The sequence below is a fragment of the Pinus tabuliformis genome, chromosome 9 (assembly GCF_031772625.1).
Source record: "Pinus tabuliformis cultivar Carrire ecotype Pingquan chromosome 9, CPIR1, whole genome shotgun sequence".
NCBI classification, from domain to species: Eukaryota; Viridiplantae; Streptophyta; class Pinopsida; order Pinales; family Pinaceae; genus Pinus; species Pinus tabuliformis.
In genome coordinates, this window is record NC_142307.1 from 642133499 (window position 1) to 642157849 (window position 24351).

At 42.4% G+C, this 24351-nt stretch overlaps 1 protein-coding gene across 1 annotated transcript; it reads right to left on the reverse strand.

Moving 5' to 3' along the window:
• Positions 1–14245: 14245 nt before the first annotated feature.
• Positions 14246–15097, reverse strand: LOC149150279 (uncharacterized). Its single transcript, XM_089442750.1, has one exon. It carries the CDS (start codon positions 15095–15097, stop codon positions 14246–14248), a length of 852 nt encoding a protein of 283 aa, XP_089298876.1.
• Between the last annotated feature and the right edge of the window lie 9254 nt (positions 15098–24351).

Sequence of the window (24351 nt, forward strand, 5' to 3'; positions counted from 1 at the left end):
GGTATGCACTGATTATGTCACTAAATGGGTAGAAGCCAAAGCATTGCCTTCTGCCATTGAAAATTTAGTTGTTCAATTTCTTTTTGAGGATATTTTTACTCGTTTTGGTGTCCCAAGAGAAATTGTGACAGATCAGGGAAGTCAATTTACATCTAACTTGATGGAGAAGCTGATGGAAGAATACAAAATCAAGCACAGAAAATCTACTCCTTACCATCCGCAAGCAAATGGCCAAGTGGAGTCTACAAACAAAGTTCTTGAGAGAATCATCACCAAAACTGTTCATCTACACAGAAAAGATTGGGCAGAAAGGCTTCCTGAAGCCTTATGGGCTTACAGAACTACATGGACGAATACAACAGGACATTCTCCCTATGAACTTGTTTATCGGAAAGAAGTCCTGCTCCCCATTGAGTTTCAAGTCAAGACTTTCAAGATGGCAGTCCAGTTGGGGATGAATCTATCAGAAGCCCAAAAGCACAGAATGGAGCAGCTGAACGAGCTAGAAGAGATCAGACAAGAAGCAATTTTAAAGACTGATCTAGTTCAACATCAAAGAGCTAAGTGGCATGACAGATACATCAAAGAGAGAAAGTTTCAAGAGAGAGATTGGGCATTACTGTTTGATTCCAAGTTCAAAGACTTTAAAGGTAAATTTCAAACCCATTGGCTTGGGCCATATGAAATTAACAAAGTCTTTAACAATGGAGCGGTAAGAATCAAGACCATTGATGAATTTCAGATTTCTCTTATTGTGAATGGCCATCGATTCAAAATTTATCATAAGCCACTCTCAAAAGAAGAATTTGTCAAGATGTTCCAAGAGAATTCTGCAATAAGGCTGGTGGAGAAGAATCCTTCTCCCCCACCAGCCTAGCCTTTGATTCTTTCAGTTTAAAAAAAAATAAAAAAAAAAAAAAAAAAAAATTGTATAAGCCTGAAAACCAATCATAGATTGGTAGTCTTATACAGAAAATATAGAGTGAAAATCAAGGACACTTGACACTCTATATTTTCCAAAAAAAATTCTCCTCTCCTTCTCTTTCCATCTTCACTCCACCTCATTTGCCATTCCACTCCATCTCCATCTCATTCACATTTTCTCTTCACTTCATTCCGCTTCATTTTCATTCCATTCCACTCATTTCATTTTCATTTCATCAATAAAAGTTCCTTTCAGGACTATTTTCACTCAGTTAGTTCTTTTCTAACCATATTTGTTCAGCTAAGTGGGTGCTGTCCCAGTTTCCGCAGCCAGAAGCAGTTTCCGCAGCCAGAAACGATTTCCGCAGCTACCACCACTATGTTTTTCAAATTCACAGTCAAAATGTTAGTACAAAAATCATGAAAATGCAGGTGTAAGTAAGCAAATGCCATGAAGACATGGAGCATCTCGAAGACATCAAGAAAGAACAGTTGGTTAAAAGCTATGGGCAAGAAATGACAAAGTTTCCAAAGGTATGAGCAAATTTTTTTATCAAATAGCAATTAAAGTCATGATTATGCATAGTTATCAAACCATGAAAAGTTCTACTATGTGCAATGATTCGATATGATAGCTCCATTACCCACTCCTATCCCACGATATTACTCCATAAACCATGCATTCATTTCTTAACGGTCTCATGATGGGTTTTCGGGTTTAAACTCAAGTTGACTGCACTTTCATTTGCCACATGTGCTCATAAGATGTGACCAATCCCTTTACGGCTCTTCTTCACCGTATTTTCTGCAGCCATTTATCAAAACGTGTGATCTCCCGTACGCAGTCGTTAATTCAAAAAAAAAGATCTCGCCTCCACTACCATTCACTTACCATTTCATTTAAGACCTTCATTTTCATACACACGCATTTCAATTTGTAAACCCATTCACTACTGCTTATCCTCTGTTCCGCCTATAATCTGAAGCATTCCCGTTACCTGCTACCGATTGCAGCCATTGCATTCTACCATAAACCCTGCAATTGAGCTACTTCCCTCTGTTAAAATCCCCATACGCAATTGTATCCTCAGTTGAAATTTAAAACAGAGAAAGGGATGGGAAAACTACTAAGGGCAGAGCCAGAAGGACCGAAATATCTAGAAGGTTACCCTCAAGCCAAGGATTTACTGAAGAAATCCAAATGGTTACGGTTCATTCAAAAGTTTAAAGGCTATAACAAAGAAGTAACCAAGGCTTTTTCACGGTCGTTCGATGGTCAAAAAGTGGAGATTGGAGATTTGAAGCTCACGGTGACCGAAACAACAGTAGCTGCTGCCACAGGCTTACCTCAGGAAGGTGAGAGATGGTTCAAAAATAAAAGCGTGGATGAACAGGCATGGAGAATTATGCTAAGAAACCCAAGTATGGACACCACCGTGTTTACTAAAGGAATTCTTGTTCATGCATTGAAGGAAGAATGGGCTAGTCTGCTGTTAGTTATCCAAAAATTTGTCACTTGTGAAGGACGCTTTGGTTCGATGTACATGTACCATGCTAGACTGTTGATGAATTTCTTAGAAAATCAGACTCTTAATTTGCCTTATTTCTTACTCTTGAGTTTGAAGAAGATGAGCATTACAATCCAAAAACACATAGGCAATATAGACCCTCATCTATACCATCATGGACTTATAAAAATTCTTATTGAAGACCACTTAAAGAAAAACAAAGATACATGGGAGCAATTCTTGATAAGAAACTACTTCTAAGAGCCCTCTGAGGCCTCTGAAAGTAGCACACCAAAGACACCAAGAAAAAGTAGGAGAAGAGAAAAGAGCACTACAGTCCAAGACTCCCCTACTATAGAAACTCAAGAAATTGGTCAAAAAGAAGAAGAAGACAGAACTAAAGACAAGAAACAGAAGAAAGAAAAAGGCAAAAGGACCATCCAAGAAGTCTACCAATCACCTGAGCAATCCATAGAGGAGGATTATTAACCACTGTCAGAAAGATTAGTACATCTTCAGGCTGTTGCTATAGCAAAGAAAAAGGCAAAAGGAAAACAGAGTATACAAGAAAAGAGTAATAGTCCACCATACTTAAGAAGAAGCACAAGGTTAAGAGGAAAAGGGAGTAAAACACAAATAAAACGGCCCCACTTCATTGACTTGGGTGGAGAGACACCTGAGAAAACTCCAGCTGGCCATAGTCCACCTCGTCCTCAGCCAAGCATTGAAACCAGTCCTCCACATGATGAAAGCCCTTCTCGGCCAGAGCTAGAGAGCAGTCCTCCTCCTCCACCAGATTTTGAACTCAGTCCAAGAAAGACACCTGAAGTAGACCCCAATCAACAGGAAGTATATGACTACTTGGAATCATTAGAAAAATCAGCTGCAGGTCCAAGTACCACTCTGCCACTAGATGCACAAGTTCAGTCCTTAAAACAGGAGGTATTTGAATTAGAGGTCCTAAACAGGCATATCAAGCAGGAAAATGAAGCACTCAAAGAGCATAGCAAAGTAGATAAAATTATTCATGATAACACTATGCTCCGTTTAGGACTATGGCAAAAGAAAAACAAGAAACTGAAGAAAAAGTGCAAAAAGTTGAGCAGAGCATTGATCAATCTCAAGTTCATATGTCTAATAAGGAAACCAAGAATGGTGGTAGCACCAAAGAAGAAGAAAAGAGGGCTAGATGTCATAGCAGAAGCATCAGAACATATGGATTAGAGAGGAGTGACTAAATTTTGGTTGCATGAGGACATGCAACACCTTCACAGTGGGGGTATGTTGAGTCCCAAACCTGCACTTCCCTATATACCCTTTCAGCCTTCTTTTTCCATTTACTTCATCCACCAAGCTGTCAAATCGTTGCATATTAGTCTAAAAAGAGCTTATGAAATGGTTTCCTAACTATGTTTATGACTATTGTTTGATTTAGATTTTTGTTCAAGCAGCTGCGGAAACTTGTCACTTTCCGCAGCCAGCCCAGGTTTCCGCAGCCATTTTGTTACAGGCTATGCTACAGGTGTCCAATGGAGAAACTGGCCACATGGGTAAGCTGCAAGTGACGTGTACATGGAGTGTGTCCCCTCAGATCAGCCAAATCACACATAAACGGTCGCGGTCAACGATGGTCAAAGGAAGGGCCAAATGAAGAGTTTTACGGTGGCACGACTTTGTTTTGCCCACGTGAAGGTTTGCGTGGCACGATCCTTAGTTTCCGGAGGTACTGGCACACCTGTAGAGCAGCCCGTGAACTGAATCGAGCAACCACCACTCCATGGATTCAACTGTAATGATGACCATCACGCTAGATGTCGGGTCAAGGAGATTTACGTGTCTCTTGGCAGTGTAAATCTAGGAATTAGTTGCAGCACCTTTTCTTATAAATAACGCGTTGATATACGCTGAATAGTTAGCTTTTGGAAATGTAATTCTGATTGTTGTCATCAGCCCAATGTACTGTGTTTCACTTTGTTTTATTACTGCACTTTAAATACATGAGAAGACAGCTTTCCTGAATCTGATTTGTGACTAAGTGATTGACTGGTCGAGGTTGCAGAGGGCCCCTGTACACCAAAGCTTTGTATAGTTTCTTACTTGCTTTCATTTATTGTTTTTAAATCATTGTTTGTATATATATTGTGCTGATCTGATGTTCATTGTTGTCCATATTTCCTTTATGTTTTCTTTTATAACTGTTAGCTGATCAATGCTTCTTTTACAGGTTTTGTTGTAGGTAGCCCGGGCAGATTTACATATTTTTTTGATAACTATTGACATGAGATCATCCTGTCCTTTCTGCTGATTTTCATTTCCTGAGTTTAATTCCAGCATTGTCATTTTTCAAATTGCGTTTTGCTTATTTACTTTTCTGCTACTTAGACATCATATTACTCATCTGTTTATGATTTCCTTTCTATAGTCAAGTGACTTTATTAGTAAGGAATCAAAATATTACTTATTGTAGTATGATTTAGTTTGCTTTCCTGCAAGTTAGAGATTGAATTACTTATGTCATTTTCAAGAGTTGAAATATGAATGAGTAGTTAAATCTTAGTTTCCTTTTATGCAATTTAATTTCCTACAATTTAGATATCATATTACTCAGCTTGCTTATGATTACTTCCTATAGACAGATTGAGTTGAAAGGTGAAGGATCAGAACGGGGGTTGAAGTAGTGTGATTTAGTTGCTTTGCTTTTAGTCTTTGAGTTGCTTTAAGTTCAGTTTTTACTTTCTTTTTCATATAGCAGTAAGGATACTGGGCCATTGTCACTAGTTCACTGTTTTGGTACATTTACTTCCTTTTGAGAATTGATTTCATTACAGTCAGTTTGGAGCTTTCTTTTTGAAAACTTTTAAGTTTGGAAAATCACTGTAGAAATCACCATTACCATCCATACTTAACTTTCAATTTCGCCATCACACACTAGGGAATCCATAGAAGATAAACCCAAAAACAAACTAAAAAAAAAACTCAAAAACAACAAAAGACTAAGAAAATGGTTATCTTGTACATATAGTACACATCACTTCGTCAGTTTACGAATCCCAGATTGACATTTTAATTAGCAATTTAGAACACACTAAATTGACCAAACAAGCAGTGTTGTGGAGGTAAATCCCCTCTGCGGACAGAGGCGATCCCTACTAGCCCAGACCGGGTCTAGCAACAATCAAACAATGCTATCACGCAAGTTCCTAATTGGAAATTAAAGGTGGATGATGAGAACCTACTTGGATTCCAATGCTAATATTCGTAGAAGAGATGTCACTCTCGTTCCTTTGCTTCGACCGGTCATGATCCCCACAATCTCCGTGATTGGACACCTGCACATGCAAAGAACAACACAAATACAAGCATAAAACCAATAGATGCAATTATATATCAGCCAGAAAAGATATAACTCAACATCAATCATTACAAAGGGCAATGAGAGTGGAACCATAATGATAGTCATCTATTATTGATAAATAACAAAGAAGAATACAACCATAGTTCTGACGTCAAATCCTCCTTTGGCTAGGTGATCAGCTACACAAGTCTTGCAAAGCTTGTTGGGATGGGAAACAAGCCTCTCTCTCCTTGGTGACAAGAATCTCCTTACTTAGGTTTGGCCTTATGGATGCAAAGAAGGCTCTTGCAACTTCAATCTCTTGAGCTCCTGGAATTCTCACTATCACTAGCACTATGTTGGAACTAGCTTGCTCAAGGAAAAAGAACAAGATTTTATAGATAGAGGGGAAGGAGACAGGATCAACCACAATATTCATGGGATTGGTTTTATCACTTAGAAGCTTCCATGAAAGGTGGAAAACCACTTCCCTTCTATGGAGATTCGAAGCAAAACCATCCTATCTCAACATGGATTCAGTTGGTGAATGGGTTAAGGAGAACCTTCGGAAGTTTGTTCGTTAAAAACTTTACCCAACTAGGTTGGCGCGAGTGCGACTCTGGGACAGAGCGCCAACTGGCGCGCCCCCTTTAGAGGATTTCCCCCATTGGCGCGAGCAGTACACTGTGGAACCGCGCCAATGCAAAAGAGGTCTTTTTATGGGTATTCTGCAGGAGATGTCTTCAGGGCATATGAAGCTCATACTTAGAGGAATATAATGCAAGTGGTTTCAGGTCATGCCACTTCTCACAGGTCCCGGAATGAGTCCTCCAGCGTGCGGGAGAGGGGTAACAGGGATGGTGACAAACGGTGACAAATTACTGTGTAACAGATGCCCCCTAAAGCATGAGGCCCGAGAGAGAGAGAGGGGTGAAATGCTTTACAAGAACATGTGTAACTGAAAACACCACCGCTGGAGAACCTGCGTAAAGAAGTACAACTGATATCTCAAGTATATGATATATGTGGTATGGGCGCAGCCATCCATAACAGAGCACACAAGAATCTAGATCCAAGGTATGGGCGCAGCCATCCAGTGAGGATCGATAAATAGACTCAGGCATGGTCGCAGCCATCCAGTGAATGAGTCATGTAATGATCATAATAAGCCACAAATCGTAGCCTGGATTCCAACAAACAAAATCCAGGGTCTTGCGCTCCATCTCAACCCGAACAGAGTACAAGTTCAAGCATGTGAATACATGAGTTGGAGTCGAACATGCATGAACATCGTCTGATTACCAGCCAATAGTGAAAACTGTTAACAGACGCGAGAGGTACCACCAATAATGACAATGGCCCTCAAGGTACTATAGGTACAATCTACGGCGTGCGAATGAGTGAGATGGAGTCGAACACACGTAGAATCATTCGATCGGAGGCCAATGATGAAAACCTCTCGTCGAACACGAAGAACCTGCCATTGAGGCATGCAGGCTCCAAGGCACCGGAAGGGAGTCTCTAGATCAGCTTCCTGGATAATGAGCTGAAGTCGACAGGAAGTGACCTTGATCAAAGGTGGGCCATAGTGTTTCCCACATCATTGACACGAGACAGAGGAAGAATGTTGTGGTGAATCAGAATTATGTGAGGTATCAGAGGGAGGTTGTAATACTGCAGAGGTCAACTTCTCTTGAACATATCGGTGGCACGATAGTGGACTTAGCAGTATTTGACATCAAATGAGCAGAGGTCATGGTGACAAGGCAATGAGCAGATGAGAGGTCAAACAGGATAACCCAAACCCACGGAGGCCAGTGTAAAACAAGATGAGAGGTTCCCACCCAGACACGAATGCAGACAAGTGCCATGTTCAAGAGCGACATACTACCAACACGAAAATAATTATGGGTCCATTTTCCCCACCATTTCTGGCGAGTACCCCAGTTATTTTTAACAAGCTTGACGGGGGTAGCATATGCTTGTGAGGCGTCATTCTGACGGGATCCGATGTCATCAGGTTTTAACGAGCCTGACAAAGGAAGAACTCGGCGTCTTTTCATGTTTAGAGAGTTTGAAAAGACAGCAGAAAAGAAAACTCCAGAGGTGTCCTTTTTCGTAAAGTTGTGTCTTGCAAGCCCGAAAAAGTATAAAACAATGCTTGAAAGAACTGCCCGATCATTACGATCGAGGAGTACTTTTCATAAGTAGTGATTTCGACCTGAAAAGGTAAAAAAGCGATCAAAACCACGTCGCTTCGTGACCGTTAACGAACCTGAAACGACAAGGGTCCGACGATCTTTTCGTTTTTATACGGTCGGAAAAGAGCTTAAAGGCGACCGCCTCTTATTCCATTTAACGAGTTAAAAGGGAAAACTCGGCAATCTTTTCATCTTTAAACGGTCGGAAAAGAGCTGAAAGCAGACCTCCATTTTTATTCTCTTTAACGAGTCAAAAAGGGAAAATACTCGGCAATCTTTTCATATTTTACGAGTCAGAAAAGAGCTTAAAGGTGACTCATCCTAGAGGAACGAGTGGTATAAAGGGTAGCAACTAGTTCCAGCAATGGTGGAATTGCTCAAAACATGTAATGGTCAAGAGGCTGGCTAACAAAACCACTCATAACTGCGGTCCCTCAGGAAAGGTAAAATAACCAAGTGAAAGCATATGATCGGCCAAAGAGATGGTGGCAATGGAATGAAACAACCAAGGCTCATCTAGCAGAATTTAGCGGATAAAGACAACAATCACGAGATGTAAAATGGGTATGGGTTCATTTTTACACAAGCTTGAACCATGGAGAACTTTGCTTGGATTCGGTTTAATGTTTACACAAGCTTGAAACGAAAAACTATGCTTGTTATCAGTTCGCATGCCCCCAGGCATAATGACGCAAAACGAGGTACATGCCCCCCAAGCTTCATTGCATTCAACAAAGTGGATGGAATGAAGGTTCACTCTCGAGATCTTGGAAAGACTCGACTTGGATTTTACGAGATCTTAATCAAAGACTCGATTTGGAAAGGGAGATTGTTTCATTTTTTAATGAGGTTGACACAATAAAAGAACTATCCTCATAACCCTTGTTTCATTTTTTAACTAGCTTGACACAAGATCATGAACTATGCTCAAACACCTTGTTTCGTTTTTTAACGAGGTCGACACAAGATCAGAACTATCCTCGGGACACCTAGTTTCATTGTTTAAGGAGCTTGACACAGGGAAGGAACTATGCTCCGACCAAACCTAGTTTCATTTTTTAAGGAGCTTGACATAGGGAAGGAACTATGCTCCGCACTCTTTGTTTCATTTTTTAACGAGCTTGACACAAGACAAGGAACGGTGCTCCGACACCTAGTTTCATTGTTTAAGGAGCTTGACACAGGGAAACGAACTATGCTCCATTGGAACTTCACCATAATGAATAGGAAGTTGAGGCTACCAAGAGTGCCACTCCTGATGGAAGGCCAACATCTTGGAAGTCAGGGCCCAATGCCTCCAGGACACTATGCACGACGGCAGCATCACTGGATCCAGGCACGGGATAGGTGGCCACGTAGTTGATCTGTGATGGGGCAGATGCAACTGGTGGATGAAAACCAGGAGGGGATGACAACTGCGCAGGAGGCACCCGGGGACGGACGAACGATAATTGATCTATCGTCACTATTCTTCCATCGTGTGGAAAGCAAACCACCTAGAAAAGTGAAGAGACCAGGGCCCCCATGGCATAAACATAGTCACGGCCAAGGAGAAGACTGAAGTCTAAAGCACCTTGGGTAACCGATACGTCTATATAGACGGTCTTGCCTCCCAAAGTAATAGGGAACTGTGGAAGGATTCCTAATGGTTGACTAGTTCCTCCGTCAAAAGCCGTTAGATTCGGTGCGGCTGGCACAAGCTGTGGGGAACCGAAGGCTTGCCAAGTAGTGGCAGGCATAAGACTAACTGATGCTCCCTCATCCAACACAGTGCCAGGTAGCGCCTTATTATAGGCATGTACCGTGACCCAGAAAGGCACATGGGATGGAAGGGGGGAGGTAGTCAAACGACTCCAGTTGAAGGAAACGACTGAACTACTTGGTGGGGGAATCATATGATTGCCCCCCTGCTCTAAAGGAACCGAAGGAGAACCTTCGGGAGCAGCTGGGTTAGGAGAGTCATTTCTGGACTCAGAGGAATCTGAGGAGACGAGAAGAACATGGGAGTGATGCTCTTCCGAAACAGAGTGATCGACGGGTGGTGAACTCGAGTCGACACTCTTTCCGACCAATGGTTGGTCTGGAACAGGTTGGGCACAACCAGGTTCGGGAAGAGGCCGCACAAGAGAAGAATATGAATCAATCTCTTTGTCAGCAGGGGAACGATCTGCGGCTACAGATAACCAACGGGAAGTCGGGGTGAAGGAGCTGTAAGACTTTCCAAGACAACGGAGGCTTTATCCATGAGTGGACAAAGGTGAAGGGGATGATTGCCTTCACAAAGTCTACAGGGGATTCGAATTTTCCCTTTTCCCTTACCATTCCCAACTGATAAGGTAGCATCGCCGTGAGCTTCAGAGGACGATGAGGGGCGGGCCGGATCATGAGACCATACTTCTAGTACCCTGGGAATGCCAGGACAATCGCGAAGAAGATGGTCCTCCTTGCATAATCGACAAGGAAACTTGACCTTCCGCAGAGGAGCGGAAGGGGGCCCAACTTCAGGTGTACTCGAGGGGGTAGCTGCACTTGTCACCTCTCCCTGTGGAGCCTTCTTCTTCTTCGTCTTCTTCTTCTTCTTCTTAGCCACCTGGTTACTCAAATCTAGACTTTCACCAGGTGAAGTAGAAGATGAGGACGTAGAAGTGGGCGTAGAAGGGGAGAGATCCACCTTAGAATCAACATGATGTTGTTCAGGTGGAGGGACGGATTGACTAGACGGTGAGACGGCAGGGACCAAATAGGTCGAGAACAACCAAACCGGCAACCCAACAGTTAACCCTGGGAGGGACAAGGTTGCCATATAAGGAGCACCAACATTTCCAAAAGGAGCGAAATGACCAGGGTTCCCGTCAGAGGGGATCCCTGGGTTGGTGAACCCCGGAAAAGTTGCCATCGAGAACGAAAAGAAGCCTACTCAAGCTAACGCAAACAAGATCTAACTGGGTAAATGTGAACGCGGCCAAATAAATTTTAAGACAAAGGAACCGAACTTGACCTTTTCATGTTTTAAGAGTCGAGAAAAGGACAAAAAGGTGACTCTAGTCGCCTTCGAATGTTTTGTGAGCCCAAAGTGACAAGTGCTCAAGTGAGCCTTTTCATTTAAGGAGTCTGAAAAGGATCAAAAGTGACTACTCTGGAGAACTAGGCAAAAAGGTTTACCAAACAAATCCGTAAAACTGCATATACACCTTGGCAGTCATATGAAAACCAAGGACTTCCCGTACGACAGTCAATCTTCACGAATGCTGTGTTCGGTGCGTTACAGCTTGTAATGCGGCAGACACGGCTTCCTGTGGATAAAGGATGATAACCTAGTGGGGTCTCCCCATATACTCGACGGTACGTGGGAGCTCAAGTCCGTGATAGACCACTTGTTGCGTCACGGAAGGAGGAATCACCCAACCTTAAGTGAAACAAAAGTGACTAGGTTTAACGACGCCGGAGCACGTCTCTAGCCTAGACCTCTAGATGTTTGCGTTAAGTTCCAATGCGTTATTAAGTTTATTCAGTTCATTTTACGGTTGATCTTTGATTAGGTTTCAATTTCCAGGTCCTACCGTATGTAATTTCTCACAATTCCTTAAATGCAAGCTATATGCCAAAAAGTATCATTTTGTTCGATGAACACTAACTACGAGAGAGTTGAGAACTTTTAAATCAAACAAAATGACCATAAACAATCAAGAACCACTCTAATGCAGCTAATGGCAATAAACGAAACTTTTCTTTAAAGTCACTAATCAATGAAAAGCTCTAATTTCCATTAACTAATTCAACGCAAAAGAGACTGTTCGTTTTCTTTTCAATGGCAAAGTGCACTAAACAAATTTTGAGAGATAATAACACCGAGTAAAAGAGACAAATTTCACTCAATGAGAACGCAATCAAATCCCCAAAACACCAAGGCAGTCCTTCAAACCAAAAAGAAAACACAAAGACCTCTATGAGCTATGTGATCCAAGCCCAAACGAAGCCAAGCGAAATCCAAGCGGAAAAGAAGAAAATCGCTTGAATAACAATAAAAAGCTTTGACAACCATTGAACAAGTGCAAAAGAGTAATCACAAAGTCGACTGGATGATCAAAGAACCCAAGACTCCTACGGAAGGCTCGATGCACAAAGCCACTAGATGCCCTAGGGCTGAAATGTGAAATCGATGGAAAGAGGCAAACACCCGAAGGATGGAGGTCGAAAACCAGTCAAACAAGGATCAAACACACACCAGTAATTGAAAAAGATGTGGCAAGATACAAATCCAAGCTCAGAAGGCTTGCAAACAAGAAAACTGGAAAAGTTGACAGGCCTGGCGCGACTGTCAGGCTGTAACTCGCGCTTTTAAGGGATTGGTGCAGGTTGTCTTTGAGCAACATGCGCCAACTGGCACGACTGTTAGGAAAAAAGGCGCGCTAATCAAGCTTTCTAGGTCAAAAATAAAAACAAGCAGTCCAAGGCATGGTTAACAGTATCCAGGCAGACCAGGAAGCAAGAGACAGCAAGAAATCCAACCCAGAAAGCTATCTAAGCAATCCAAACAAGAGAAAACCAAAGAGACAAGACAAACTCCAAGTTGTTTAGCCCGCAAACCAAACCGGAGATTGACTGAAGTGGCTTTGATCTACTTCACTAATGCAAAGCAATAGCGTTTCGAAGGCTATCTGGCCGTACTTCAGGCTCCGTCTAAAGTTTACAAATCAAACAAAAAGCTAACTCCCCAGCGGAGTCGCCAAATTGTTGTGGAGGTAAATCCCCTCTGCGGACAGAGGCGATCCCTACTAGCCCAGATCAGGTCTAGCAACAATCAAACAATGATATCACACAAGTTTCTAATTGCAAATTAAAGGTGGATGATGAGAACCTACTTGGATTCCAACGCTAATATTCGTAGAAGAGATGTCGCTCTCATTCCTTTGCTTTGACCGGTCACGATCCCCACGATCTCCGTGATTGGACACCTGCACATGCAAAGAACAACACAAATACAAGCATAAAATCCAATAGATGCAATTATATATCAGTCAGAAAAGATATAACTCAACATCAATCATTACAAAGGACAATGAGAGTGGAACCATAATGATAGTCATCTATTATTGATAAATAACAAAGAAGAATACAACCATAGTTCTGACGTCAAATCCTCCTTTGGCTGGGTGATCAGCTACACAAGTCTTGCAAAGCTTGTTGGGATGGGAAACAAGCCTCTCTCTCCTTGGTGACAAGAATCTCCTTACTTAGATTTGGCCTTATGGATGCAAAGAAGGCTCTTGCAACTTCAATCTCTTGAGCTCCTGGAATTCTCACTATCACTATCACTATGCTAGAACTAGCTTGCTCAAGGCAAAAGAACAAGCTTTTATAGATAGAGGGGAAGGAGATAGGATCAACCACAATATTCATGGGATTGGTTTTATCACTTAGAAGCTTCCATGAAAGGTGGCAAACCACTTCCCTTCTATGGAGATTCGAAGCAAAACCATCCTATCTCAACATGGATTCAGTTGGTGAATGGGTTAAGGAGAACCTTCGGAAGTTTGTTCATTAAAAACTTTACCCAACTGGGTTGGCGCAAGTGCGACTCTGGGACAGAGCGCCAACTGGCGCGCCCTCTTTAGAGGATTTCCCCCATTGGCGCGAGCAATACACTGTGGAACCGCGCCAATGCAAAAGAGGTCTTTTTATGGGTATTCTGCATGAGATGTCTTCAGGGCATATGAAGCTCATACTTAGAGGAATATAATGCAAGTGGTTTCAGGTCATGCCACTTCTCACAGGTCCCGGAATGAGTCCTCCAGCGTGCGGGAGAGGGGTAACAGGGATGGTGACAAACAGTGACAAATTACTGTGTAACAAGCAGCATTAAGGTTTTTTCACTGGATGTAATGTATACATTCCTGCGCTGTGGAAACAACGTCATGAATTTGTATGTGCTTAAGAAAGCCATATTGTTGGGGAGAGATGTAATTAGACAAAATTGGCTTCAGGCGATTTGCTATGGTCTTGGATATTATTTTGTAAACAAGATTACAGAGCGATATGGGTCGGAAGTCAGAGAATGTATGAGGGGATTTCTTTTTGGGGATAAGAGCTATATATGAGGAGTTTAAGAGGGGGTGGACTGAGCCCAGGTTGCGGGATTCTTCAACCAGGTTAATCAAATCGGGCTTAAATAAATCAAAGAAGTGTGAAAAGATTTCCACAGTCCAGCCATCAGGGCCCGGACTTTTATCTTTCTGGAAAGAAAGAATGACAACTTGAATTTCCTCTGAAGTGACAGGCTAGAAAAGATCGTAGTTAGCCTCTTCCCCGAACATCAATGGAAAACGAGAAACTCCCCATAATAAATCTTCCGGGTCCCCCGAAGGTATTTGGGCAAAAGCTGATTTAAAGTATGAGAGGGCAGCCCTGCTAATCTCATCCTGTGATTGTAATTTAGTGCCGTCCGAATCATAAATCTCCCAGATGGAGTTTTTTTGTCGACGGGAGTTTGCAAATCTGTGAAATTTTTTTGTATTCCAGTCCCCTTCTTTCAGCCAAGTGACTCGACTTTTGAGCTTCCAAGTCGTCTCTTTAATAAGCAAAATTTGTGCTTTTCTTTTTTCAAGGGACAGAATTCTGGATCGAGTATTTGGATTGAGAGTGTGAGTTGACATTGCCCTACTAATAGTATCCAACTCCTGATCAATCTCCTGAAGCTCTCTTCTGAGTTGTATTTTCTTATCCCGTTCCCACTTTTTTGTTGCAATTCGAAGAGCTTTAAGTTTGTCAAGGAACAAACCCATATGGGATGAAGAGGAATTTGGAATGGAGGTCCAAGTATCTTTAACAAGGTCGGCATAGGAAGGGTCTTCTAACCAGACTCGATTGAATTTGAAGGGCATTCCCCTTCTGAAGTCTAGTTGTCTCCAGTGAAGAATGATCGGACGATGATCAGAGATATAACTGTTGATAATTTCGGATGATACCAATCTGAGTCTGTCGATAAGCATATCATGAATGAGAAACCTGTCCAATCTTTTAGCTATATATGAGTCCCCTGATCTTCCATTATCCCAGGTGGGGGCAATGGAGTATGGGCAAATGTCAACCAGATTGTGATCCAGAATGATGGATTTAAGGGAGTCAGCCATAGGGTCGCCACGACATTTATGACCCCAAGATTCATGATCCCCAAATGTACAGTTTAAGTCTCCAGCCAAGATGAGGGATGGCAGGAGCAGGAGATCTGATTCCACCAATCGATGCCAGAATTGCTCTCTATCTTAGAATGGAGCATAAATATTAAGGATATGGATATTACCCAGAAAGCCGCGCAAATTACCAGCAAGAAAGATGCTAGCAAAACAAGAGTAAGCCCGAAGCCGAACCCGGTTTGGATCCCAGATGGCAATCTGTCCTCCAGAAAGCCCAACAGCATCTATGGTGGCCATGTGCCAAGTTGGAAACATTCGACGAAAGTATCCAGTCGATTGTACAGCGGGATGCATAGTTTCTTGAAGTAGGATGATGAATGGACGGTGGATGGAGAATAATTCCTTCAGGGCAAGATATTTGGGAGCCGCCCCTAGCCCCCGCATATTTAGGGAAAGAATAAACGTCATATGGGACGCTTGTTGGGCTGCTGTGCTCCAAGGGCCCGAGATGTTGTTTCGGCGATGGGGATGTTTTCAGATGACGAGGGGCAATATGATTACGGAGATGGCCATGAAAGTGCCCACTGTCCTTAGCCTTTTTTTTCCTCACAGTAATATTGCCCCCGGATGTTGGGCTAATATGGGGGGAAGATGGGTTCGAGGGTTTGTGTATGGTGAGGGACTGGAGGTCCAGAGATTTCTTCTGCAGAAGGAATTCCACATCATTGTCTGATCGGAGTAGAAGGGGAGGAAGGATTTGGCTTGAAAGAGGCCGATTTTGATGGGGTGGTATGGGGCGATGTTATAGCTTGGACATAACAAATATGATTCGTTGTCAGGGGGTCGTTTATGGAAGGCTGAGGAGGAGCATTTTTTGGAGGGGGAGGAACATCAGGGTTGTGGAAGGGAAAATCAGAAGGCATGGAGGTAGTTTGGAGGTCCACGTCATCCGGAGGAGGGAAGGATGTGGAAGGAATCAATGATGATTTTGAATGATTTTTCATTGAGAAATGAGAGGAATGTGGAATCGGAGTACCTGAGAGGTGTGGAGGATTTTTCCCGCGTGGGGGGTCTCCGAGCCACCGAGAGAAGAGCCTCTAGAGCTCTGGAAGATATTCCGATTCAGAAAGCTTTTGCACGGCTTGTTTGCAAAAGAAGGGCGGGCTCTCCATCAGCGGGGACATTGTGCCAGCAGATGACCAGTCCGGTGGCAATTTATGCAACGGAATGGAACCCCCCAGTAGTCCAGACGTTGTGTGAGCATAGAATCATTCCAGCTGATAGATATGTGGTCAGGAAATCCACCCCTATAGTTTTTTTCGATGAGGATCCAAGCAACTCTCTTGTCCGGAGCTCCCAGACAGTGAGGATCCACATATACAAATTTTCCAATCGCATCTCCGATATCTTGAAGAGTCTTTGGAGCCCAAAATTCTATGGGAAGCCCTGGTAATTTCACCCAAATTAAATTGTTTTGTGGAGTGTCCCTTATGGGATCAAATCCAAAGTACCAGGAATGCAGGGCAAGGAAGCTGTGACCATTTACCCAAGGAGAGTTGCGAATCAGCTCCAGATCCTCGTGGCATAAGAAATGAAAACTATACCAACCATTAAGCAGTCTGACCACCGTTGGCATGTAGTCCAGAAGAACATGCCATTTAGAATGCAACCAAGCACGCATAGTCGGATCATCCATCTCAGAAAAATACCATTTTCCGACTAGTGCGTGATTTTGCAGACTGGAGATTCTATTAGAGAGGTCTTCATATCCAAAAGACAGACATGGAGCAGGTTCAGAAATTTTAATAGCATGGGCGGGGTGGCGAGGACGTCGATTGTGACCCAAGTGTGGATGCGCATGCAGAGAGGGTGGCGCATGTTGTCCATGTGGCAGCATTGTTGAAGGGAGGGTGCCTGCCCCCATGGCATGGATAGTGGTCCCCTCCGAACCCCAGGTTGTCGCGCAATGTGCCTGGTCAGTGGACCCGTCATGTGTCCTGTCATCCACAAAAGTGGCAAGTGAGGTCATTCCAATTGACCGTTCAGCTACCAATGTTGCGTGGATGAGGCCTTCATTGAAAGCGGAGTTAGAGTCTGACAACACCATTATAGATGAAGAGAATAGCGTTTGTGAATACAACCACGAGAAGAGGACGCGTCTAGTACTATGTGTCTGAAATGTGGAGAAGTAGGACCCTTCCAGAACAGGGAATGTCTAGAGATTCTCCTGGATGGAAAAAGGACGATGCAGTACCTTGGGAAAGTGAACAATGTAAATAAAAGCCTTAAATGGACGTCGCCAGTTAAGAGAGCCAGATTAGGTATTTAAATTGGGATTAGAAACAGAGAATAAAATAATGTTTTGCAAGTCAAAATGGGAAGATCCGAGATTCGCAGAGCATGATCACCTCTGACAAGTCAGAGATATTGGAGAGTTCCAACACACTGCAAAGTTCGGTTGTCAGGAGCTAGGTTGAAATTTTTGAAAATTGTTGGAATCCAGGAGGGTGATGCCGGAGAAATCATGAAGGAAGGAAGTAGGATAATGGCGAATACGCAGAAAACCAGGGCGCAGTAATGTGGAATTAATATGCTTGAGTTAGATATCTGTCATCACAGCAGCAACAACAGTAGCATCCCGGGAGAATCCACCAGCAAGAACAGAGTTTGAAACTTATAGAGCTACAAGGTCGAGAGATTATGAAGGAGTTTTTCCAGCGGAGAAATAGAGTACTATATTTGGTCGTATGAATACATTCAGGGTCGAATAGATAAGAATAGGAACAACAAGTTTCACTCAAGATGAATCTCATTTGGTGGTCTGGTAATGACAATCAGAATTGTCGAAAACACTTAGAGCAGCTGAGGAGGAGCGCGACGACCGAGCGGAGGTGCTAAGGAAATGGCAACCAACCAGAGGCGGGCTATGTGGTATGACAGGCCATATTGTCTAGGTGCGTAAATCTCCCAGAATCACATGCATTTCGACAGCTGTTAACATGTAGAAGCTCATTAAAAGGAGCTCTCCCCGTAGTTCAAGCTCTTTTCTCATCTCCTTGTAGCTGTTGCATCATCTTCTGCCCTTTGATATTTCCTACCTAGCTCATATGCTCCCTGTTGCATCATCTTCTACCCTCTGATATTTTCTGCCTAGCTCATATGCTCCCTGATATTCACCACCTTCGCATGGCGCAGTGGTGAGTAAATACTCTAAATTGTTCTTTTTTCCGGTCTATCTACGATTGAGACACCTTCATCGCTTGTTTCTCCTGAATGCACCTCGGCTTCGGTTCGTCTGCGTCTCCAGGTTTGGTTTTCTGTCCTTTTAATGTGCTTTCACTGTTTTTGTAAATGGTTTTAGATTAAAAGGAAAGGAACTGTTTACATGATGTAGCTATATCAGGGAGTGTTTATCGAATTCTATAGAATTACATGTATCTTTTTACAATTAGACAGAATCATTTATAGAGGAAATGAGCTGCTTTCTCTGCTATATGAAAATCTTCTCATGTCTGAAAGATCTTTAACTTGTTGGTCATGGTTTCGGGTTGTAAGATTTCAGAGCTATTGTGTCATTTCAAAGCCATGTTCTGAGTTTCGCTTTAAGCTAGGGCCATGGTGGTGTGTATGTGAGAATTTTTTCTGCTGTTGTATAGTCTGCCAGGAAGAGGTATCATGAGGTTATTAGCGCTGGCCAGGGATGAGAAATTGGGTTTCCATTGGCTCTGATTCACGTGGATACCTTGATGGACCTATGCAAATGCTTCTCTCTTGTTTTCGGCTCCTGTTTCTCTCCTGTCTTCCATTCTGGTTTTCTCCCTGGATTGCCGGTTTTGGTTTCCAGTTTAAGATTTGAATTTTCCCTTCATGGGTAGATCATTCTAGACTCAAATCAATTGCCTTCAATTCATTTAAGCCATTTCAGGACGAGAGTAAATGCTGAAATCAAAAGGAGCCATCATAGCTTCAAATATCTCCCCATCATGACGTAAGCCAGCTCATGACTTTGTCAGCCATCTATTAATAGGAGGACAACTATCCTTGTTTATGAAATATACCCCATTGAGAATGTGCCTTTTGCTTCCCGAGGTATTCTTTAGCTTGTACTTTTGGTCAGATGCGAAGTAGTTGAACCTTCTCTCTCCAGGTTTTTTGTTCAGACACATCATATCCAATCTGTCTGCAGTGTCCGACCCACATCTCCCTTGGATTTCCTCCTTTACTTAGGGAATAAGGCTTAGGTGGCTTATTTATGAAATGGAGTTAATGTCGGACACATCCGCCACGGAGGCAATGGTCCACGCGGCCATCTAGGCGGAATCCCTCCAAAGAAAGGCCATGTTGTCCAATGATTGGCAGTCCACATTGGATGAAATGATGATTCGCCCTTCAAACCCTCAAAAAGATAATATTTTTGAGAATGAGCTAAAAGGAAAGCCTTATGCTGGAGACCGATCTCGAAAGAGTCAAAAACCTGTTAAATCTATTTCTCCTCCTGCTGCCATAAGAATTGACAGCGTTCATTTGTCTGACCACATTGGAAGCCTTCAAGATAAAGCACTAATAGGCCGGTGGCATTTCCAGGAGATGAATGACCAGCATATGAGAGACTAGCTTGAAGTGTAGTGGAAGCCTTTAATAGGATATGTTCCGATTGTAGCCAGGTTATTAAAAGAGTGGTACTGCTTCCATTTTCTTAGTGCGGTGGATTTGGAATCCATTCTGAAACATCAATGGGTTTATGGTCGTAGTTTTCTGGCCTTGCATAGGTGGTATTTGGGTTATAACCCTTTAAAAAACACGCCTTCTAACAACCTCATTTGGGTGAAACTTCCCAGGTTGCCTCTGGAGTTATGGTCGAAAGAGACCTTAACAGAAATTGGAAATGCTATAGGCAGGTGTGTGTATGTGGACCCGTGGTGTTTAGGGGAGAAGGACAAGAGAATGGCCTGGATACTGATTGAAAAAGCCTACAGAGGAGGCTTTCCAGAGCACATCGATATCAGTTGGAACGAGCAAAACATTAGACAGAGGTTAGATTTCTGAGGTGTACCATTTAGGTGCGCTGCTTGCCATCTCACTGGTCACCTTGTTAAAAATTGTCCGCGGCGTCATATAAAAGGCCGAAAGCATTATGGTATAACTAAATTCGTGGAGTTGCCTCATAGATTGAAAGTCTCTTCTGTGGATTCAGAAAAATTGGCTTCTCCAAAAAGCCTTTCTCGGCCTTTCCATAAAGAGGTTTGCGATGGTGACTATCTGAAATCTCCCTCGCCGCATAAAGCCCCAGATCCTTTGTATAGAATTTCTCCATCCATGCCATCGTTAGAAACTGCCTCTGATTATGAGATTCCACGACCCCCAAATCCCCCTTTGGAACCATCCTCCGATCATGCTGTCCCAATCCCGATTCCCTTTTCTCGGCCTGCAATTAGTAAGGAAGTCCTTCATATTCAGTCTTCATCATCGCCTCATAATCAGACTAAATCTCTTGATGGCAAAGGAATAGAATCTCTGATTGCTCCCACTCCTGTAAATTCCCCTATTTCTTCGCCTTCAAACTCTATTGGTAGCGATTTAGACTACCTTTTGTCCAAAAAATCTCTTGACCTCAGGCCACTCACTGTTCATAAACCCGGTAATCAAAGCTCGCCTAAGATCAGCCCCAACTCTGCAAGCAATATCACAGTGAGGAGAAAGAATAATCGGGGCAGTAGGCATTTCAGGGGGAGGGGAGTCGGTTCTGACAGTAGTATCAGAAATCTTTCTCTGATCGACATTCCAATTATTGATATGTCTGATGATAGGCCTCTTAGAGCAAGAAAGGCCGGATCTCCTTCGAAATGAATTTCATTTTATCGGTTAATATTAGAGGTCTGGGAGTAGACCTGAAATTTTTGGCCTTAAAGAACTTCTTTTTGTCGGCAAGCCCTAAAATCATATTAATACAAGAGACCATGCATGCAGCATCTGTAACAGTGTCCTACTTCAGGAAAATGTTTCCCCTATGGCACATTTCAGCTGTAGAGGCTATAGGCCTATCTGGTGGTTTAGCGGTGTTATGGGATCCACATTGGATAAACGCTAAAGCCTATAGTTGCATTGCAGGCATTCTCATTTATGCTCAGATAAGGGGGAAAAAATGTCCTATTAATATATTGAACATATATGCTCCATACAAGAACAGATCGTCATTTTGGGAAAGTCTCTTCGCTTCAGAAATTTTTGATGTTGAATCTTTATTGATTGCAGGTGACCTAAATATCACGTTTAACATGGATGAAATCTGGGGCATCAATAAGAAACAGGATCCTATTGCAGCCAAGATTAAGAACGAGCTTCTAAGAAGAAATTTTATTGACATTCTCCCTCCCAAAATCCTTCCAACTTGGGACAATGGAAGGATTGAGAAGGCTTACATTGCTAAGAGAATCGACAGATTTATCATTCATGCCAGCTTAATCGACATCCTGGGCATGCCTTTTTCAACAATCGAAAATGTTTTCATTTCTGATCATCGTTCGATCATACTAGGGTGGAGGGATAAGGGATTCAGAAAAGGCTTCTCTTTTAAATTCAACAGGCAATGTTTAGAGGATCCAGAATTTAATAGCATTGTATCAAAAGCATGGAACGAGATGTCATTTTCAAAATCTTTTCCTACCCTAATGACTTTCAGTGATAAGATGGAATCAATCCGGAAGGTTGTAAAAGAGTGGCAGTTTCAGAAAAGGCAAGCGAATAAAAAAGATCTCCAGGAAATTCAAAAGGAGCTAGATAGTGTTGCGGACTCCATGGCTTATGATTCCTTGTCTTTTGAAATGGGATGTCGAATTAAGGGTCTTCAAAAGAAGAAATTGATGATTTTGAAACAAGAAGAAACTTTCTGGAGGTTAAAAAGTAGAGCGATATGGATGAAAGAAGGAGACAGAAACTCAAAAATTTTCCATAACTTCGCCAATTCCAGAAGGGAAAAAAATTCGAGATGGAAAATCAGTGACGGTAAGGGAGGCTTCCTTTTTTCCCAGCAGGATATTGAAAATGAGGCGGTGGCATATTTAAAAAATCAGTATAAAAGAACGAATAAATGCAAAATTCAAGATATCTTATGGGGAATAGATCTGTTTCCACAGATGTTTGATGGTGATTTAAATGATCAAATTTTCCAGCCAGTTTTAGAGGAAGAGCTGCTTGCCATTATGAAATCCTTCAAAAGGGACAAGAGTCCTGGTCCGGATGGCTGGACGATAGAGTTCCTCATTCATTTCTTCGAAATCATCAAAGATGACCTGTTGCGGATGGTAGAAGGCACCAGAATGGCGGGCAGTATCAATCAAAAACTCTCCTCCACCAATATAGCGCTCATTCCCAAAAAGGGGGATGCTCAATCTTTCAAGGATTTTAGGCCGATTTCGCTATGTGATATCTCCTACAAGATTGTTTCAAAGATCATAGCTGAGAGAATCAAAGGAGTTTTTTCAGAATTCTTATCAAAGGAGCAGCATGGTTTTCTAAAAGGAAGAAACATTCATGATGCAATTGCAAGTACTCAAGAGGCCCTGTATGCTATCCATTCAAAAAAATGTGATGCGATTATTCTCAAAATCGACCTCTGGAAGGCATACGACTGCCTAGATTGGGGCTTCATCAGGTGTTTGCTCGCAAGGATTGGCTTGGGAACCAATATGATCAACTGGATCATGGCATGCGTTGAACTTGTGGACTATGCAATCATCAATAATGGAATTCCATCCCCTTTCTTCCATGCGGAGAGGGGTCTGCGTCAAGGATGTCCCCTCTCCCCGCTTTTATTTATTCTGGCGATGAACACTCTTAGCCTGCATATCAACAAGGCTATCAAAGAAAATATGTGTCGCCCCCTAAAAATCTGCAGAAATATTTCAATCTCACACAATTTATTTGTTGATGATATCATCTTATTCGGCTTGTTTTGCAGGGTCACTTGGATATGTTTCTATGAAATCATAAAAAACTTCCAAAAGGCTACGGGTTTGCAAGTTAACAATGAGAAGTCAACAATCTATCACAATGATATAAATCAAGAAGCTGTTGAATGGTTATCTGAGCTGTTTGGAATAAATGCGCAATCTATCAGTTGTGGCATTAAGTACTTGGGCTTTCAGATTAAAGCTAATGGTTACTCAAAATCTGATTGGAATTGGATCCTGGATAGATTCTACAGGAGGATTTCAGCTTGGGAATTCAGATGCCTCTCCTTGGCAGGAAGAGTGATTCTGGTGCAATCAGTATTAAATCAACTCGCAGTTTACTGGGTGCATTTATTTTTACTCCCAGCGAGTATTATTAAAAGCATGAATAGATTATCAGCTAACTTTATTTGGGGTGGTCAAGCAGATAGGAGGAAATACCATCTCACAAAGCTAGCCAGTATCTCTTTACCAAAAAGTATGGGAGGTTGGGGCTTGATTGATATGCGCTCATTCGGAAAGGCCCTATTGTGCAAGTCGCTGTGGAGAGCTATTCATGGTGAGGGTCCATGGAGTAACATGATTCAGATGAAATACTTAGGAAGGAAGAGCTTACCGTTTTGGTATAGAAAAGGTATGATTGGTGCCTCATATGGGTCTTCAATCTCGCTTAGTTTTCGCAAGATTGAATCATATTTCTTAAAGAATTTAATCTGGCACTTTCAATCTGGTAGTAAGATTCTTATTGGTAAGGCTCAATTCAAAAGCGGCATTGAGGAGGTTAATATACCTGAGTCTTTACTGAATTTCTTTCATAGAAGAGGTCTTTTCTATTGGGATAGTTTGATAGCTGGCTGGCAGGGCCCCATTCCTCTATGGAAAGATGCAGACGTTCTGCAAATGCCTTAGGAGATTGCACTTCAATGGGATTGCATTAGGACGGGTCTTAGAAACTGTGGCATTTTTCGTTCTGTGGATTCTGACTATCTTACATGGAATATTTCGAAAGAAATGAATGTAGTGAGAGTTAAAGAGGTTTACCAACATATAATTTCTTGCAATCCTGTTTTCCCTCAGATTTTCTGGAAGGATGGCTACCCTTCGAAAATGATCCTTTTTGCTTGGCTTGCCTTTCACAACAGAAATTTAACATGGGAGAATTTAATGAAAAGAGGATGGCACGGGCCAGGTCTATGTTCATTATGCAGATCAGAGGGGGAAAGTAATGTTCATTTATTCTTAAAATGCAAAAAATCAAAGCAAATATGGCAGGCTTTGGAGCTTGAGTATGGAATTCAGCAC

What these genes read in the sequence shown, in the direction of transcription:
- LOC149150279 (XM_089442750.1), bottom strand. Translation starts at nt 15,097, where the DNA reads ATGGCTGACTCCCTTAAATCCATCATTCTGGATCACAATCTGGTTGAC.